The sequence below is a fragment of the Oryctolagus cuniculus genome, chromosome 14 (genome assembly GCF_051225735.1).
Source record: "Oryctolagus cuniculus isolate XC-2025 breed Fujian yellow rabbit chromosome 14, ASM5122573v1, whole genome shotgun sequence".
Taxonomy (NCBI): domain Eukaryota; kingdom Metazoa; phylum Chordata; class Mammalia; order Lagomorpha; family Leporidae; genus Oryctolagus; species Oryctolagus cuniculus.
This window is the reverse complement of record NC_142880.1, coordinates 31,939,063-31,954,688: the sequence shown is the minus strand read 5'-3', so window position 1 is coordinate 31,954,688 and position 15,626 is coordinate 31,939,063. Positions and strand designations below refer to the sequence as shown.

The 15,626-nt window shown below is 37.3% G+C and overlaps 1 protein-coding gene across 1 annotated transcript in view; it reads left to right on the top strand.

Moving 5' to 3' along the window:
* Window positions 1-15,626, top strand: part of PJA2 (praja ring finger ubiquitin ligase 2) — a 78,457-nt gene that overhangs the window by 23,740 nt on the left and 39,091 nt on the right. Inside the window, exons 2-4 of the mRNA XM_002713961.6 lie at window positions 7,848-7,964; window positions 10,303-10,503; window positions 11,895-12,930. Coding sequence (XP_002714007.2) covers window positions 7,934-7,964; window positions 10,303-10,503; window positions 11,895-12,930 — 1,268 coding nt within the window. The 5' untranslated portion in view covers window positions 7,848-7,933. The remainder of the gene's footprint in view (window positions 1-7,847; window positions 7,965-10,302; window positions 10,504-11,894; window positions 12,931-15,626) is intronic.

Below are 15,626 nucleotides of genomic sequence, written 5' to 3'. Positions count from 1 at the left end.
TCAGAATTGTGCTGTCTCAATTATGAACTTTTTTCCTACTCCTTCAGTTGTTGAACTTCATACTCCTTTTTAACTTATTACACTGACAAGCACAGTCAACTTTTGCTGTTTGAGTACATGAATTCCACTCAGATAACATAAATTTATCAACCAGAAATGTGGAAACCAGAAAACAATACCATTACATCTTTAACATGTCTAAAAGGAAAGAAAATAAATTGCCAAAGTAGAACTCTATTGCTGTTGAAAATATCCTTCAAAAATAAAGATAGTTTTAGACCTCAGACCAGAGAGGAAGTTATCACCAGCAGACTCATAATAAATGTTAAAGGATGTTAGCAAGGCTGAAGGCATGGAAATGGAACATAGAATAGATGTCTTCAGAAACGAATATTGGAGATTATTGGGTGTTAAGCGAGTCATGATCTTGCTTGGTGATATTTTTAACATATGTAGTGTGAACGTATATGAAAATGACAGAAGGCATAAGTGAGTAAATAGAGTTTAAACTGCTATGGTGGTCTTGCACTGTTTGGAGCATGACTGAAAGAGCTATTTTGAAAAAAGACAGCACTGGGGCCAGCACTGTGATGCAGCAGGCTAAGCTGCCATCTGTGATGCTTGTATTCATATTGAAGCACCAATTTGAGTCCCAGCTACTGTGCTTCCTATCCTGCTCCCTGCTAATGGATCTGGAAAAGCAGGGGAGGATGACCAAATTGCTTGAGGCCCATGACTCATGTGGGAGACCCAGATGAAGTTCCAGGCCCCTGGCTTCAGTCTGGTCAGACTTAGTCACTGCACCCATTTGGGGAGTGAACCTGTGGATGGAAGTGCTCTCTTGTGCTCCTCCTCACCCCCTATGCTCTGCCTTTTAATTAAATACATATTTTATTAGAAAAAAGGAAAGGGTAGTAGGAGCATAGGTCGTACTTTCAAGTAAGGATAAATGGAAATGGACTTGCCCAACACAGGTCAAACCAATACTTCTGTGGTATTAAAGTGATCTCCCTGAGATATGATTCCCTGCCAGAAGGATACTTAAATGCTCTTTCAAGGAGGGTAGGAACTTTTTTCTTTCTTAATTTATTTAAAAGGCAGAGTTAGGGGGAGATCTTAACATCGCTGGTTCACTCCCCAGATGGCCACAATGGCTGGAGCTGAGCTCATCTGTAGCCAGAAACCAGGAGCCAGGAGCTTCTGGGTCTTCCACATGGGTACAGGAGCCATCTTCCACTGGTTTCCCAGCACATTAGCAGAGGAGCTGGATTGGAAGTGGAGAGCTAGGTCGTGAACCAGTGCCCATATGGAATACCAGCATTGCAGACCGCAGCTTAATCTGTGCCACAGCACCGGCCCCTCAAGGGTTGATTTTTAAATTGGATCATAAATCTAAATTTAAAAGCTAATCTCTTGGAGGCCAGCACTGTGGCACAGTGGGTTAAAGCCCCAGCCTGCAGCGCCCCTATCCCATTATGGAGCCAGTTTTGAGTTCCAGCTACTCCACTTCAGATCCAGTTCCCTTCTAGTGCACCTGGGAAAGCAGCAGAGGATGGCCCCAGTCCGTGGGCCCCTGCACTCGCTTGGGAGACCCAGAAGAAGCTCCTGGCTCCTGAATTCAGATGGGCTCAACTCCAGCCATTGCAGCCATTTGGGGAGTGAACCAGTGGATGGAAGGCTTCTCTCCCTCTGTCTCTACCCTTCTCTGTAACTCTTTCAAGTAAATATATATATTTTTTTTAAAGCTAAACTTAAGTTTCTAGGAGAAAACCTAGTGGGACATTTTCCTGATTTTGAGATAGGCAAATAGGACACAATATATACAAATTAGAATTTCTAGAATTTCTTTCCTTAAACTAAGGAAACTATTGATTTCTATTCCTTTTTTAATCTGAGAGATAGACACAGACTCTGTAGGTAGACTGCAAACTCCCATCTGCTGGTTCATTTCCTAGATGCCTGCAATGGCTTGGATCAGGTGGATGCTGGGAACGTGATCTATCTCCAACATGAATGCAGGGACCCAACTAGTTGAGCCATCACAGGCTATCAGGGTGCATATTAGCAGGAAAGGTGCAGCTGCAAAAAGAGTCAGCCCTTGAACCCAGGCACTGCAGTATGGGATCTGGGCATCCAAATTGGTGTCAGCACTTGCCCCATGAGTTTCAAGTCTTGAAAAAAGGGAAGAAGCAAGCCACACAGACTCAACTGTATTCACAATAAAACGCAGAGGATACAGCTTAACTCTTATAAGTCAGGAAGAAAAAGGCAAACAATCCATTAAAAATGTGGAGAGCCGAGCATATTCTTTATAGAATAGGACATCTAAAAGACCAATATGCCTAGGTGAAGGTTCTTTGAATTATCACCCGTCAGGGAAATGTCACAGTGAGACACCAGTACATGTCTCCTAGAATGGTTGAAACTAGAGACTATTTTAGTCAAGGATCGGAAACAACCGATACCCTTACTTACTTATGGTGGGAATGTAAATTGGCTTAGCCACTTTGGATAACTGGCAGGATCTATCTCTTAAAGCTAACCACAGCCCTACAGTGTGAGTAATTACAGGTCATGTGTACCTCAGATGGATTAAAAACATGCACGAAGATGTTTATAACAGTATGAGTAAATCCCAGAAATGTGTTGAACAGCAAGTAGACACAAAAGAGTTTATACCTTATGATTCCACTTATAGGAAGTTTAAAACTAATTGGGGTAATAGAAGTCAAGATGCCTCTCTGTTGGGATGAGATAATGACTGGAACAGGGCAAGAAAGAACTTCCTGAAGTGCTATTCTCTATCTTGATCTAGCTGGTGATTATTCAGGTATATATGTTTGTAAAAATTCATTAAGTTGTGCACTTCAGCATTTTATATTTTATTATATGTAAATACTCTTTTACACATTTGATCATAGAGAAAGGAGAAATGCTTGAAAAGTTTTTATCATGAAAATTTTCAAACAGATTTCTGTAGCATACAAAGAACCTCTGTCTACCCTGTTTCTGGTAATGTTTGTTGTAGTTGTCATAAATATGTTTTGTTGTAAAGTTTGTATTTCTGAATTTGTAGCTAAGTTGAGGGGAATACAGAATAAATAATTACAGAAGTTTGGTTTTTCTTTTTTGATTTGTTTCATTATTTATTTGAAAGGCAGAGTTATGGAGAGAGAGACCAGGAGATCTTCCATTTGGTGGTTCACTCCCCAAAGGGCTACAACAGCCCAGGATGGGCCAGGCAAAGCTAGGAACCTAGAACTGCATCTGGGTCTCCCACAATGGGTGACAGGGGCCCAAGTACTTGAACCATCTTCTGCTGCTTTCACAGGAACATTAGCAGAGAATTGGAGTGGAAGTAGGGATCAAATTATATTTTATTTCTCAACTAATCTTTCTTTTTCTAGAAGAGACTTTTTAAAAGTGAGGTTATTTCTGGCTCCTAGCAGATGGAGCGTACAAAGAACCATAGATCCATGCTATCAGTTAAACTTCCACATCTTCTGGAAATAAACTGAGTCTTTCTAACTCTGCATAACACTTCATTTAAATAGGTAAAGTGATGATGTGATGACTTCTCAGTTACTTGGAAAAACTAAAATTAATACCTCCCTGATTCACTTCTTTAATTCTTAGCAACTCATTTATATAAATTTTTTACAGTTAGTAAGTATGTAAATACCCTAAAATATTTAAAATGAATGATTGTCATAAATAGAAAAGTTGTGTTATTTATTTGGTGAATAGTACAAGGGATAGAGTAATACAGCAAAAGAAATAGCTGTTTGGAGAAAACTTAGATACCAAATGCTCCCAGTTTACTTTGTATACAGAGATAGGAATGAGATAACAGTATCATAGACACTAATAAAATATAGTGTCCTCGGATGATGTAGAGCTAATCATTATTGACAGAGTCCAGCCTATGTATTAGTCATTAAACAAGAACCAATATTGAAGATAATAAAGAATTAGAGAACAAGAAAAGAAGATATTAAAAAGAGCATTACAGACAATAATGGAAGACTAACATGGTGAATGAAATTTTCAGGCTAGGGAGTGAAAGTATGAAAGAAAAGTTTAGAGTGCAGGAAGAATCCATATGGGCCAAATAGGAAAATAGGAAGAAAGTAAAGTACTTCTTTGAGGCATTGACAGGAGTCTCTAAAACGGCGATGAAGGAAAATTTTTTTAATGGCCTGCCTCTTAGTCCTTGTGAAATTGTAGAATACCAAAAGAATTTGGCTGCACACTAACAAGCAATGCTAGAAAACAATATTTTAGAGTTTGGAAAGAGTGGTTTTGTCTTAAACTACACCAAAATGTGAAGAAAAGGTAAAAATACTTTCAGACATGCAGGGACTCAAAATTTACCTTCCACATACACTTTCTGAAACAATTATTTGTGGAGAAAAAACTGAGAAAAACATTCAAATCAGGGGACTTAGTGCATTCAAAAGATACCACAAAATTAATTGAGTTAGGCCTTAAAAACAAGTAGATTAGATTTCAATCAGGATATTGGAGGGCTCTGAAAAGTATATATATAAGAAAAAAAGTGTGAGAAGTACAGTGGGGACAGCCACTTGACCTCAAGGTTGAGACACCCATGAGTCATATCAGAGTACCTGGGTTGATCTCTGACTTCAGCTTCCTACTAATGCAGAGCCTGGGAGGCAGCAGTGATGGCTCAGGTCATTGGGTTCCTGCCACCCTGTGGGTGACCTGGATTGGGTTCCTGGCTCCTGCCCTGGCCATTGTGGGGATTTGGGGAGCGAACATTTGTATGGGAGCTATGTCTCCATAATTTAATTAATTCATTCATTCTTTCTCTCTTGGTCTCAGGCCTCAAATATTTTAAAAGGTGATTTTCATGATTTCTGCATTTATAATTCTTTGACTTTCTCCCATATTCCCACCAGGCTTTTGCATCCACCATTCTACAAGAGGAGTCCTTGTCTAGATCTCCAGCTTTCTCCATGTTGCTAAGTCTAGTGGCCAGTTAGTCTTTATGATTCATACTGTGTGCTTAAGAGGGCAGGAATGTTTACCCATTTTGTATATTGTTGTATCCCCAGCTCTGAAAGTAGTGTTTAGGACATAATAGCGTAAGACCCTATCCAAAGAAAAGACTGAGTAGAATACTTGTTATATGAACTTAAATCCTTGGTCATCCATATTGAAGTTATGCCGGATTTCTCTTAAATATGTTGGGGCAAGATTAATATGCAGCTTGGGACCCCTGCATCCCATATCAGAACACTGGTTCAAGACCCACCTCTTCACTTTCAATCCAGCTGCCTGCTAATGCACCCTGGGAGGCAGCAGATGTTGGCTGAAGTACCAGAGTCCCTGCCACCTGTGTAGGAGGTCCAGTTGGAGTTCCAGGCTCTTGGCTTCCACCTGGCACAGCCTTGGCTGGGACGGGCATTTAGGGAGTGAAACCATGGCTGACAGTTCTCTGTGTTGTTCTTGTTCTCTTTTTTCTCTGGCTTTCAAGTAAATGAAGATAAATAGACATTTTTAAATTAGATTATTTGTTTTTATTGACGCACAATAATTGTACATGTTTATGGGGTACAATGCAATATTTTGATATGTGCATACATTTTAATGATCAAATTAGGATAATTAGCATCCATCATGTCATCTACTCAAGATTTCTTTGTAGTGTGAACATTCGAAAGTCTTTCTACTAGCTGTTTAGAAATTTACATTATGTTATTAACTATTTTTACCCTACTGTGCAGTAGAACACCAGGAGGATTATTTTTACTATAAGGAAAAAACTTTAATTCAATAAAAGTAAACCTTTCTGAGATTTAATTTACATTTTTTCAACTTCCATGCATTTTTTGAGAAATAATTAACTTTGAAGAAGAACCCAAGAATGATACCATCTTTTGCAAGTACGTAGACATGACTATAGCTTATTAGACATAAGTATATCCTCCACTTAATACACTAGAACGAAGTAACAAGTTTTACTATTAACTCTCATAATCCAGCTCTTTGAGAATGAGATAGACGTTTTAAAAGTGGTAATGAAAGCCTGTGTTTCTGCTGAGATATTTTTTGTTTTGAACTCTCTAGCTACTGCTGACAGTGTGACCTGATTCATGTATATTTGGAGGATCACACCTGTTGATAAGTTTATCATTCATGGGGGTGAATGTAGATTTGCACACATACACTTTATCCATATGCCGCTATACAGGGTCAGAAAGATAACATACAGATCTTCTAATTTGCATTGGTGATGGACAGTTAGCAACAGCTGTAGTGTTTTAAATTTTTTTTTTTTTCAAACTCAGCCTAAAGAAAACCTACAGGTTGCAACTTTTCAAGTAGTAAATAAATAGGTCAATTTCAAAATGAAAGAAACAGTTTGCTTTTAATGCCTGTTCCCCACTGTCCCTGACGGCGCCTCTGGCTGCACTGCACATGCTCAGAGCTCTGGGCTGCTTCTACTGTCATCATGGTGATCAACCCGGATCTCACCCACCGTGATGAGCTGTTCTCCCACATTTACAAGGTCAGGAGTCTGCAGGCAAGCTCTATCTGCAGGTGGAGGGGAAGATGGTCTGGAGGACAGATGGTAACACTGGTAACTTGTTCATCAGTGCTGATGCCTCCCCCAATGGCCTGGAGGATGAAGGTACCGAAGGCACGGTGATCACTGGTGGTGCAACCATCACTTGCAGGAAACTGGATTACAGGAAATCAAAGGCAAACATGAAGAACAGAGTCCAGAAAGGGTAAACCTTTCATGATAGGTGCTGCAGAACAAATCAAGCACAACCTTACTAATTTAAAAAACCTACCAGTTCCGGGCCAGCATTGTAGGTGCAGTGGCTGCAATGTGGGCATCCCATATGAGTGCCTGTTCCAGCTGTGCCTGGCTTGTGTCTGGCTCTGTCCCGGTGGCTGGGGCCGTTGGGGGTGAACCAGCAGATGGAAGATCTATCACTTACTGGCTCGCTCTTTCACATATACAATATAAATAATTCTTAAACAAAATTGCCAGTTCAGTATTCGTGGCAGCATGAACCAGGATGTCCTGGTTGCTTTGTTAGACTACTTTAAGGATGGCGTGACCCCATTTATATTGTCTTTAAGGCTGGTTTAGAGATGGAAAAATATTAATTTTGGCAGTTACTTTGGATCTATCACTGCCCATCATGACTGGCTGCTGCTCGTCATCCACACAGCACTGTCCGAAGTGTTATTTTGAGCTCTGCATTTATTTTGACTGTGATTTACTTGGAGTGGAGGCATTGCTTTTAAGGAAAAAGCATTGTCATATAGGTTGTCTAAAAATAAAATGCATTTAAGCTTTAAAAAAGACCTCTTTTTGTATTTGTTACATGGTAAGTTTAGTTTTTTTCTAATTCAGAATAAGTTCTTATTTGAGGTTAAATTATCTGATGAGTTGACTTTTGTAAAGAGTAAGTAATTATTTAGCAAGTCCAGGGTTAAGGAGCTATAATGCTTGATGGAATACCAAAGGTGGCACAGTGTGGTAGACTCCCAGACAGTTTGATTCTGTACCACATTCAGAACTTCTTCCATTTTGGTTGCTTATTAATTATATGTGTGTTACTGTCATTGACAGTTTTAAGGCTGATAATGGGTGATGTTTATTGCTTTATGAAGTACAGACATATATTTGTGTTTTAAATATTCATCTTGGTAGTTTTGAAGTTTGATTACTTTTTCAGATCAGGTTGTGTATTTCTGAGTTACAAGGCCAACAGAGTTTAACCAGGAAGAAATATCAATTTTGCCATTTTATTATTTTGTGCATTTATTATTAATACTTTATTCAATCCATTGTTTCTCTGTAGGAATATTTTGCAACTTACCCATTGTGTGAGTAAAAAGTGAATTGCAACATAATTCTGCTGAACTGGGCACACAGAAACTGCCACATATGTCACAGTACACTGAAAAAGAGCCGTCAGGTAAGGAAGGTGTCAGTTCTTCTACCTTAGAGACTTCTGTAGTTACCCTGAGTACCATATGTGATGTGTGATCGTCATACTAAAGACAGGTTTTGGTGTATGTACTGAATACTTGCAATGCTTAATTTCTATTTTTTATATGAAAATAAATATTAACAGGAATTCTAATATTGTTCCACACCTCTGTGGCTTCTGTTGTGTTTCCACTTTGGAGACTGTTCCTTTGGCATTGATTCTGGAATCACACTATTGAATTATTGGACAAGTTACCAAAGCACTTAATTTTGATTTTTGATTTTTTAAAATAGAATAGAGAATCAACCCCCTAAAGAAACTGAGGGGAGTTAACTAAGTGATGCTGTGTGTTATAAAGACATGCATGCTGTTTCTCCTTTGTGCTTGGAAGTGATATTTTTTATTTTGATGCAATAAAACAAAATATGTGAATATACCATCTATTAACTTTACATATAATGTTAGTAAATATTTTGTTTAGTTCCTATTTAGTATATGTCATTTAATTGGTTAGGCAAATTGATACTTAATATATGTATGTGTATGTATAAACAGTATACTATGTAGTAAAAGATGCTACTGTTCACAATGTATATCCATTGTATATCAAAACTTAAATTCAAGTTGTTGAAATGTTAATTACATTTTTACCATGATATCTATCTTTCAGTGGTAGTTTGGATGGTGCGGTAGCATGTATTTGACTTGGCCTGTCACACTTTTCTCTGGGTGTATTTTATCTGATGCTAGTCATATTTTACTGTGATCTGGTTGGTTCTTTTCATGTGTTGTGTTTTTCTGTTTTAATTTTTCTGCCTTTTTAATTTTTTCTTTAAAATATTTCAATTCAGAAAACTAGAGAGAGTTCAGTGAGCACATAGATTTAACAGCTTGCCCTATTTAATCTGTAAATAATATATATACACACACACATGCCTATTATTTTTGTTGAAAGCATGGATGGATATATTAATATCACATAACATAGGATTCATGATAAAGATCACAAAGTGAGAAAATAAAGGTACATTATTAAATAAGAGGTATAATGAAATAAAGACAGCTTTTATAAATACCTCTATATACCAAATAATATGGCATTCACATGTTTTAATACTATATGATTATTTTCTACATAAGAAAAAAAAATGTGTTGTCTTTCAATGTATGACTTTATTGTGCTTAGCATAATGATCTCCAGTTGCATTCATTTTGTTGCAAATGTCAGGATTTTGTTCTTTTTATGGCTGAGTAATATTCTGTTGTGTATGTATCACATAATCTTGATCTAGTCATTCATTGGTGGACATCTAGATTGAGTCCGTATCTTTGTTACTGTGAATTGGGCTGCAGTAAACATGTGTCTTTCATATGCTGACTTTGTTTCCTTTGGATATATTCCCAAAAGTGGGATAGCTGGGACATATGGTAGGTCTAGTTCTAGTTTGTTGAGGAATCTCCATACGGTTTGATTCTTTATAATACAGTTACCATTTAAAGAGTTTACTTTTGACAGTAACATAGCCACTCTAAATGAAATCATCGTGTCGTGTGCTAGTAATTGGCTCATCAAATATGTGTCAAGTCCTTATACATAAGGTACTTAGTTAATTTGGCAGTATAGTAAGTAGGCATATGGAAAATATTTTCTGGTAGGTTTCGTTATAAAAATCTGAAATACCTTAGAGGAGCCAAATTTTGAAAGATATTTTTTGGGGAGAAGAGACTAATAACTTTCATTAGATAGTATTCCATATTTAATTGTCTAGTATGTGAATATTGAAGAATAATGTTTCATAGTACTAGTAAGGTACTCTTGAATTTTTTTTTTTTTTTTTTTTTTTTGACAGGTAGAGTGGACAAGTGAGAGAGAGACAGAGAGAAAGGTCTTCCTTTGCCATTGGTTCACCCTCCAATGGCCGCCGCAGCCGCGGCCGGCACCCCGTGCTGATCCGATGGCAGGAGCCAGGTACTTATCCTGGTCTCCCATGGGGTGCAGGGCCCAAGTACTTGGGCTATCCTCCACTGCACTCCCTGGCCACAGCAGAGAGCTGGCCTGGAAGAGGGGCAACCGGGACAGAATCCGGCGCCCCAACCGGGACTAGAACCTGGTGTGCCGGCAGCGCTGCAAGGCGGAGGATAAGCCTAGTGAGCTGCAGCGCCAGCCGTAACTCTTGACTTTTAGTAGTATATAATTTGGTAAATAACAGCTTATATATTTAAATAGTATTCCCCATCCCCCCACCGGTTGCCAGAACAAAAATTACTGCTATCTGTCTCTTTTTTTTTTTTTTAACTCACCCACTACCACTACCCACTCCAGCAATGGACCAAGAATCCAGCAAGGCTGCCTGGCCCAAACCAGCAGGAGGATATCAGACAATTACAGGCAGGCGATATGGAAGAAGACATGCATATGTTAGTTTTAAACCATGTATGACCAGGCACGAAAGAAGCTTAGGTCGGGCTGGTGACGACTATGAGGTGTTAGAACTGGATGATGTTCCAAAGGAAAATTCCTCAGGTATGTAAACATGTAATTATATGAGTAATTAATTGTTATATAGGACTTGATCATGTACTTAAATTTTGAGTGGGATTTATATGTATCTATGTGTGTAAAATGCAGCACATTTCTTAGGAAATTCTATTTTGAAATTTTGTTATTGAATTTAATGTCAGTACCGTGTATATTTAAACACAAAATAAAATAGAATATGGCTCTCATTAAAATACAGCTACATTGTCATGGCAGTGATTATATTGCTCCATCCTTCATCCAAAATAAATCATCTTTCAATCAAAAAAATCATTTTTATGTGAACTGAGTATATTTTTTCTGTATATTATAATTAAATGACTTTTCATTTTATCTCTGAATAATTAAGCTTGCCTAGTTTTTTAACAATCGTTTTATGAAATGCAGCTGTCAAATTCTACTTATTCAATTAAAATTTCTTATTTAGTGGTTTGAAAAGGTATTTTGTATATATATATGTACTGTAATATTTTATTTTTGCACTAGATTTATCTTTTTCTTATACTGAGCAAACTTCATAATTCTAGATTACTATTTTTTATCATTAATATATAAAATCTAAATTACTTACTAAGGTAATTCTGTTAAGGCAGGTTTTTTTCCTAACAAAAACAAGCATCAGTTATTGTACAGTTTATAAATCCTTGTTCTACCAAATTCGAAATGTCTTGATTTTTAAAATTAAGCTAATGGTGATGAAAGATAGTCATGCTTAAAGTAACTTACAGACTAGATACAATTTTACTTTGTCTCAGAATTCTGACTATTAAACTTTGGCAAAGAGAATAAGCATATTGACTTACATGTAATTTTTCAGTCATTGCTATAGCACATCTAAAGTTAACTCATTACAGATATATTACAGCGATCAGTTTTGACAGTAGAATGTTATGTGTAGAAACTGATGTAGAATCTTCTGAATTGACATAAAAACAAAATGGAATCTTGCATTTTTAATTGCTTGTTACATTTGTCATAAATACTTTGGAATTTTTTTTAACTAGATGTAATAAAGAAGGTAGGTTTGGAGATCATTGGCAGGGTAGGTTGGTTACCCTGTGACTTCCCTTATGCTTCCTGTTGAAAGGCCTCTCATTAGACTTTCCTTTATGTGTGTTGCAGAAGGTTTAAGATACTAGGATTTAGGTGAAATCTCATCTGCAGCAGACGTGGGAGGCTACACAGTGGCATAAATGAACTCAGAAAGTAACCAGTCTGTGCTTAGATAGGGAACATAGAAGCACTTGCCAAATAAATGCACTCATGTTTTTCAAGTAGGTAATGAATGGTATAACTTCTCCTAAAGTGATATTTATTATGTAAAATTTTATCCAAATTAATTCCTCCAAATGTGTTCTGTTTTGTTTTCTGTGAAGGTTCCAGTCCACTGGATCAAGTTCATTCTTCTTTCCTCAGTGAATCCACATTTGAAAAAAATGAAACAGAAATTCCCTCTTGTGGTACAGCATTGAATCAAACTATTGAGAGCAGCCCATCCTTTGTTGCAGTGCATCATAGTGAGGAAGGCAGGGAGGCCTTAGAAAGCAGTGCAGATCTCCATAATCACTCTGAGTGCGAGTATACTCCAGGAGCTTGTAATGCTTCCACTGTCCACAATGGAATTGCATTGGTTCATACTGACTCTTATGATCCAGATGGCAAACACGGAGAAGAGAATGAGCGTCTTCAGCTTCCTGCAGAAGTTGTTGAAGGTGGTAGATATCAGCAAGCATTAGGCAATACAATATGTGAGTTGGCAAATGGAGAGGCAGAGATGTACAATGGTCTTTCCCCACCAGTTCCCTCTTTTAACTGTGACATCAGAGATGAGTTTGAAGAGTTAGATTCAGCAGCTTTAGTGAGAAGTTCTACTGTCCATCCGAACAACCAGGAATTTCAGAGGTGCTCTTCTGAAGATGAAGTTGTTAGGAAGAAACAGCACAATACTACTATCCAGGAAGGACAGACAGAAAGTTCAGCTGAAGATGCAGGCTGTGCTCCAGGGCATGCTTGTAGGGAACAAAATATCCTGGATAGGGACAGCCATCGAAGTTCTCCTGAACAGGTAGTGAGGCCAAAAGTTAGAAAACTGATAAGTTCAAGCCAGGTGGACCAAGAAACAGGTTTTAGTAGGCATGAGGCTAAACAAAGAAGTGTTCAGAGGTGGAGGGAGGCTTTGGAAGTTGAGGAATGCAGCAAAGATGATCCCTTAATAAAATGTGAAGAATATGATGGAGAACATGAATGTATGTTCTTGGATCCACCCTACTCAAGAGTTACACAAAGGGAAACAGAAAATAACCAAATAGCAGCAGAAAGTGGAGCCACCGCAGGAAGGCAAGAAGTTGGAGATAATGCCTTTTGGAATGGCTGTGGAGACTATTACCAACTCTATGACAAAGACGAAGATAGGTAAGGTCTCATGCAGTACTTAGAGTGAACAAAGTGGTTTTTTTCTAGTATCATGATTGATGAATGGGTCCCTGATATCAGGGAATTGGGTGTTTTCATTGATTAACTATTCTTTTCATGCAGACTGCTGGTTAGAGTTCTTCACAGAAACTTTCTTTGAGGTGTTTTAGTAGTTTACAGAAATCATAAGTCAAATAATGATTATTAGCTAATTAGTTCAATTTATTTCAATGCTATTTCAATTAGTGAAATTATTGTATTTATTAAAAGACTGTGTTAAACTAGTGTGGATTTACAAGTGATTAAGATCACAAATTGTTAATAGGTAGTGTCGGCATGAACCAATAGTTCCTTGTATCACCCATATCCCTTTTTGTCTTTTCTTCTTGTTCTTTCCATCACTAAGTTTAAGTATTATTTATTTTTATTCAACATTTAATTCTGTGCTCTTTGTGGTAATTGCTGTTACTTCTCTCATTTGTAGGTGAGGAAGCAGGCACAAAGATTTGACTAGCTTTCTAAGGTCAGAGTAACTGCGTAATGCAGCTGGAACTTGAGCACCTCCTTTTTTTTTTTTTTTTTTTTTTTTTTTTGGACAGGCAGAGTTAGGCAGTGAGAGAGAGAGAGACAGAGAGAAAGGTCATCCTTCCGTTGGTTCACCCCCCAAATGGCTGCTACAGCCGGTGCACTGCGCCGATCCGAAGCCAGGAGCCAGGTGCTTCCTCTGGTCTCCCATGCGGGGAGCACCTCCTTATTGCTTAAATCCTGAGGCTGTGTTTTGCACCACTATGAATAGTGTACATTTTTTTAAATAAAACGTAACTTCTGATAATTCCAATTTCTCTTATAAATATAGATTATTTTGTGTTGTAGACCATAAGACAGCAGAAAGAAAATGAAGAAATTCATTATACAACTGCTAGAATTTTCATTGTTCCAGTGTCCAAACTTTGTATCCTGTGAAGTTAGTTGCAATCCAGAGAGTGCTCAGTTGTAGCGCAGTTCCAGGATTTATTAACTAGTAGAATTAATTGTTTATTTTTAACTAGCAGTACTGTAATGGAGGATATTTACTATTTTGAAGATGAATGCATTTTGTGTCAAAAATTCAAGGAATAAAGTAATAAGCATTTGATTTTTCTCTAGACATGAATTAAGCTACTATAGTACCAAGCGTGTAACCTATTGTAGGAAACAATTGAAATAGTGTTTCTTATAAATTTCAAAGGCTACCTAGATAATTTTCACAAGATTTATTTTTTAAAACTAAGGATAAAGTTACAGACTTCTGCCTCATTTCTGTTCTCTGTTATCTTTTCTCAGTTCAAAATCCTTAAAGTTCTAAAAACAGAAATTGGACATAAAACCTGGCCTGATGTTAATTTCCTTGCTAGCAGATCTCAATCTGATTAAATTAAGATTCTTTTTTTTTTTTTTTTTAAAGTATTCTTACATTTTGCTCCAGAAATATGAATATGTCTACTTAGTATATGCTGATCTGGAACACATAGGGTATTATTAAGAAGTATATATTTCTAAATCCAGGTGGAAATTGGTAAACTTCAAACCATATTCATCTTGGATTTTTTTTGGATTGAATTGTGAACTTCTGTTGTTATTCCTCTGGGTTGCTATATCAGGAGACCCAAAGCTCAATAGGTTTAGATAATGAATCTTTTTGAAATTATGTTTTATTTTTTTCCTCCTTTTTTTTCTTTAAAGAAAAGTATTTAACCTGTTTGTTTTTGTTGTGGATGTATGCCAATCAAAAATATGAACTTCTCTTGGGTGCTTTTTAATGTCACATAATGAAGTTGAAATCTTCACATTGTTTGCCAACTAACCTCAAGAGAAAGTGTGGTTTCTTAGCTCTAGGTTTTAAACTTTTTTTTTTTTTCTTTTCTTTTTTTTAAATAATATTTATTTGAAAGGTAGAGTCACAGAGAGAGGAGAAACAGAGAGATCTTCTGTCTACTGGTTCATTCCCCACATGACCACAGTGGCCAGAATTAAGCCAGGCTGAAGCCTGGGTCTCCCATGTGGGTATTGGGTATTGGGCCATCTTGTGTTGCCTTTCCCAGGCCCTAAAATGAAGCAGCCAGGACTTGAACTGGCACGCATATAGGATGATGGCACTGCAGGCAGCAGCTTTAACTCACGGCTCAAAACTGATTTTTGTAACAATCAGTGATTGAGTGATTTTCTTTCCAGAGAATGACTCTGGAATTCAGTGGCTATCAGTTGTGTTCTTCGTATACTAATTGTCATTTTTTTCTTAAATGATGTATAAGTATTCTGAGCAATGAAGTAAACTTTTACAAACAGAACTCACAGATAGGAAAAATACTTTATAGTTAACAGAGACTTTTTCAGTTCTCAGAACAAGTTGACTCTTGTGTTGACTTACAGAATTTTCAGTTGTGGTATGCCAAAGTGATAGAACTCATTTTGGAAGAGTCATTGAGATTCTTTGAATTGCTCACAATACGTAGTGTTTTTTGTTTTACAATTTTTAAACATTTCTTTTTAGAATCACGTAGTAAGATACACAGGATAATGACTACCTAGGCATCCAGTTATTTGCATATGTAAGTCTTAAGATAACTTTTAAGACTTGACGTCAATAGGCTGTACAGTTGTGAGGAGTAATTCTATTTCTGTGCTGTTTGCTGTTCCTCCCCCTAACTCCCTGTGAA